The 4212-nt window shown below is 55.1% G+C and overlaps 1 protein-coding gene across 1 annotated transcript; it reads left to right on the forward strand.

Moving 5' to 3' along the window:
• Nucleotides 1-1868: 1868 nt before the first annotated feature.
• LOC119094879 (thrombospondin-1) lies at nucleotides 1869-3478 on the forward strand. The gene is made up of 4 exons (XM_037217788.1): nucleotides 1869-1942; nucleotides 2459-2591; nucleotides 2871-3016; nucleotides 3408-3478. Exons 1-4 carry the CDS (start codon nucleotides 1889-1891, stop codon nucleotides 3456-3458), a joined length of 384 nt encoding a protein of 127 aa, XP_037073683.1. The 5' UTR covers nucleotides 1869-1888; the 3' UTR covers nucleotides 3459-3478.
• The last annotated feature ends 734 nt before the right edge of the window (nucleotides 3479-4212 follow it).

A 4212-nucleotide genomic window follows, 5' to 3' on the forward strand; every position in this document is an offset into this window, starting at 1 on the left:
GCGGGTGGCGATTCGCATCTGCGCTGCGCCGTTTGCGGAATTTTGTTCACCAGCTTCATGTGAAATTGTGGAATTCTGCAACGGGCACGTGCACCAGGCTATCCGACCATTCCATACAGCTAGGCATGCTTGCCTTCTCCACACAAGCCTTTGTACATTGTCATATCCTTCCTTTACAAAAGGGAAATTAGAAAATGGAAAAGGAGAGGGATTCGCATGACGTGCCATCACTTTCGTCACTCCAACACTCTGGCTTCAGGTAACTTCCTCTCCCCCCGAACAAAATTCAGTGTTTTCCCACCCCAAGGTTCCACCCATTTTCCCTGCCCATTTGCCCCCCCCCCTTTCCCTGCCCCAAATTCTGCATTTGGGCCGCGCTGTCATGTGTGCCAGCACGCATCCGTCACCATTTCCCGCGTCGCTGCCGCCGCAGGTGTACGACGTCATGTTCACGCACCGGGAGCGGGTTGACCTGCCGGGCTACGCACCGAGTGGTGCACCGAAAGGCGGCCGCGACGGGTACGCGCTGCTGGTGGTGCAGCACCGGCCGAGTCGCGACCAGGACTACCTGGCCCAGCTGAAGCAACAGTCGATCGAGCAGGACGTCCACAACGCCTTCTGGCACGAGTTCGGGCCGGCGGTGCTGATCGAGGACATAATGGACGGCCAGTGGCATCGCTTCCTCGTGCGCGTCATCAGCAAACTGGTCACCTACACCGGCTGGGAAAAGCCGCGCGCCGAGTTGCACGTGGAGGTGGGGGAAGATCGCGTATGCGACGGATCTGTGGGATCCTTGAGGTGCACAAATTGGTGGGGGAGGAAGAAGGGTAGCTAGGATGGGGAAGAGAGGGAGGGCGAGGGAAGGAAGGTATTTAAAGGGAATGTTTCACAAGGAGCATATTGGAGCAAGCATCAGACATGATGTAAGCTCACTTCCAACTGCTGTATACTTTTAAGTAGAAAAGACTGCTCTTGATAACATAGTTTGTCTTTTAGTGAATATGTTCCTCAATTTATCATTGATTGATTAGGCCATCGTGCCTTGCACAACATTGATTAAGAGCCAGTTGACAGCCGTTTTCTCGCTGGAAATCGTGGCCACGTACGCCAGCTATGAACGACTTGACCATTATATTGTTATTGGCCTTGATTGTCGCATGGCTTATGAAATGGCAAGATTTGAATGCCGTTAACATGATGGCATGAATGCCAAGGTGACCTTGAAATAATCTGCCCGAAATAGTTTCCCATCTTCACGGGCGTTTAGCTAGAGGTTTAGTTCCTAAGAGGAGCGGGGCAGTGAACTGCACTGAAAGGATTTTCAACGTGGCTATTTCAGCTCAAAACCCCATAGAAGTTTGAAACACTTCCTTTATGGCAGAGGGTATGGGAAAAGAAGGGAAGAGAAGAAGCAAAGTTAGATAGGTAAATGGAGATACGGTGACGGATAGGAGTGAGAAGTGACGTTTATAGATACATTAGCATACATAGATACAGATACAGATACAGATACATAGCGACCGCATTAGGGGTGGGTGGGTAAACAACCTCTCTGACCTTCAGGAATATCTTTCAAACGGTACCAGGCAGGTCCGCCCAATTTGCACATGTGGTTGGAACATGTGGTTCATATTTGGCTTGATGTCCTTAGTTAAGGACTGGGATTTCTCAGCATTGCCCGAGCGATCCGCATCGTGGACTGTTTCAACTCAGCTGATTTGTTAAGTCCGTATTTCCGAACAATAGCTGTACCTCATTTTGACGTCAGATTCCATACAAGAAAGACTTCAAGTGCATCTTCAAGGGTCAGGTGGATGGTGCACGTGTGGCGGATATCCAGTACGGGTCGTTCTCCGCAATGGACGGCACGCATGGAGAGGCACAGATCATGCTGGACCTGGTCGGAGACGACTGCGAGCCCCCATCCAAGTCCATGATGGAGGTGAGACTGCAGCCTGCGGGCTGAGGCTGAGGTCTTTCTCGGCTCACTGATGTGGATGAATGAGGACACGTCCCGACCCGCCGAAGCCGATACCTGGGGTCCCGACCCGACTCAACGACGTGGATCATCGACGATCATCCCGTTCCGACCGACAGACGTGGACGGACGGAAGTCTTCTCTCGTCCACTGGCGCTGCTGCCCCCCCCCCCCCCCCCCCTCCTCCGCCCCTTCCTTACACCTCTACTGTAAATAACCAAAGTTCAGCACTGCATGGCCGACCCAGCATTGTGTCCAACACCGGTGGCGCGTCACGTGGCGCGGTGCGGCGCCGCCGGGCGCCTCCCTTGCCGCGGCTAACGCCGGTGACCCGTGACCCGTCACGTGGCGCGGTGCGGCGCCGCCGGGCGCCTCCCTTGCCGCGGCTAACGCCGGTGACCCGTGACCCGTCACGTGGCGCGGTCCGGCGCCGCCGGGCGCCTCCCTTGCCGCGGCTGACGCCGGCGCCCGGTGCGGCAGCCGGTGGTCCGGGATGGCGGCTGGGGCATGTGGTCGGCCTGGGAGTGCAGCGCCGACTGCGACGGCGGCTTCGGCTCCCGGGAGAGGCTCTGCAACAACCCCGAGCCCACGCTCTGGGGGCACAACTGCCCCGGTGAGGAGCGGGGCTGGGGCAGATGCGTCCGCTGTCGTGAGAACGTCTCACTGCGGATGTATTTGGTGTTCGCGGGAATTTTGCGTGGCTGTTGTCTCGAGAGTTGGTCAGTTGTTTCGTGAATCTGCACGCAAATGAATAAAGCACTCGTTGCTAGATCAAGGAAACACATATCCACGACTTCAGAAGCCCCGCCAGAGCAGACGCTGGGCTAATGAGCCGCGCCACAGGCGCAGAAGTCCTCGTCAGGCACAGCTGACTCGCTTGTCGCGCGGTCAGGATGGGACGTGCCGCGCCAGTTCGGCCTCTGCAACAACCACAAGTGCGGGACCTTCTCGGACGAAGTGCGCCTGCGGATGCTGTACAGCCTGGCCAACGATCCCTATCTCGCTGGACCTGAGGGAGGGGGAGCAGTTTGTGCTCAGGTGACACCCGCGTGACTCCAGTCAAGAGTCCGCTCCGTCCGGCGGCAGAGGCGGAACTTGTAAGGTGGTGCATCTTAACTGTGGAGTGGAGCAGACACGCAACAAGGCGCCAAATTATGTCATGCTGTTGGCGAAGGCAGCGTCAGGAACCGTTTTGCATGCGCGCGAATGCGTTATTTTGCACCCCGATTCTAACAATAACCCATTGGCCAAGATTGTAGGTAGCATTTAACCAATGTTACAATAAAAATAAGATAATCGACGTCGAATTATCACGGTTTATAAGCTTCTTGAAGCTTGCCAGTGCAATGCAAGTGCAAACTGCAATGGTGAGGACGAGGATACCAATGACGTAGCCCCCTCGTCGAGTAGCTCCCATTCCTATCGGCAGATGTCGCACGGACGCGTACCAGGCGGCCCTGGAGCAGTTCTCGCTGCTTGACACCATGTGGCTGCGCAACGGTCAGAAGTGGAGGACCGACAACAACCGCATGGAGCTGCAGGACCTGGACGTGCTCGTGCGGAACGCATCGTGGACCGACACGGGCGTCTACAGCTGCCTCGTGCAGCCTAGTACAGACGTGTCCGGTCTGGTGGCCGTGGTGACTGTGGTGGTCCGCACTGCAAATGTCACACGGTAGGAACCGTCGCAGCCCATGGTTTGGCGTGTTGCTGTTTGAGATATCTAGTTTGAGTGTTTGCGTGAGTGGCTTTTGGTTCAGAGCAAAGTATTTGGTCAGAGGGATATTTGAAAGCTGGGAGTTGAGATATTTTTATGAGTTACCACTTGCCAGAGCAAAAAGCAAGCTGCTATTTGACGGTTTGGCATTTGCCGTAAGGACTTTCATGTACTGCTTTGAGAGTCTGCTCACTTCAACACGAGCCAGCTTCGCCGATTTTATCGCTTTAGGGGTTGCGTAGGGGCTGGTACACGCGCAGGGGCTGGTTGGGGCGCAGGGGCTGGTACCGCCCCCTTTCGATTCCCCACACAATGCCCAAACAGAAGTGCAGAAAATAGTGCAGCGGTCTCTTGCATGAGCCACAAAGCTCTCTACGTCATTTTATGTTGTACCTTGATACCACGCTTTTGATGCCTCATCTCAGACGCATGAGAAAGCTAGCTCAACTCAAGGTGTGTCGCTGTTGACTTATAAGCAGTAATGCAAGATTACCTGAGGCTTTGTCTTGACATTCTC

This window comes from Pollicipes pollicipes, unplaced genomic scaffold, assembly GCF_011947565.3.
Source record: "Pollicipes pollicipes isolate AB1234 unplaced genomic scaffold, Ppol_2.1 Scaffold_4219;HRSCAF=4965_pilon_pilon_pilon, whole genome shotgun sequence".
NCBI lineage: Eukaryota > Metazoa > Arthropoda > Thecostraca > Pollicipedomorpha > Pollicipedidae > Pollicipes > Pollicipes pollicipes.

Coding starts and splice junctions, on each gene's coding strand:
- LOC119094879 (XM_037217788.1), top strand. CDS start 1,889: ATGCTGGACCTGGTCGGAGACGACTGCGAGCCCCCATCCAAGTCCATG. Junction 1,943..2,458: donor CATCCAAGTCCATGATGGAG/GTGAGACTGCAG, acceptor CCGGTGCGGCAG/CCGGTGGTCCGGGATGGCGG. Junction 3,017..3,407: donor GGGGAGCAGTTTGTGCTCAG/GTGACACCCGCG, acceptor TCCTATCGGCAG/ATGTCGCACGGACGCGTACC.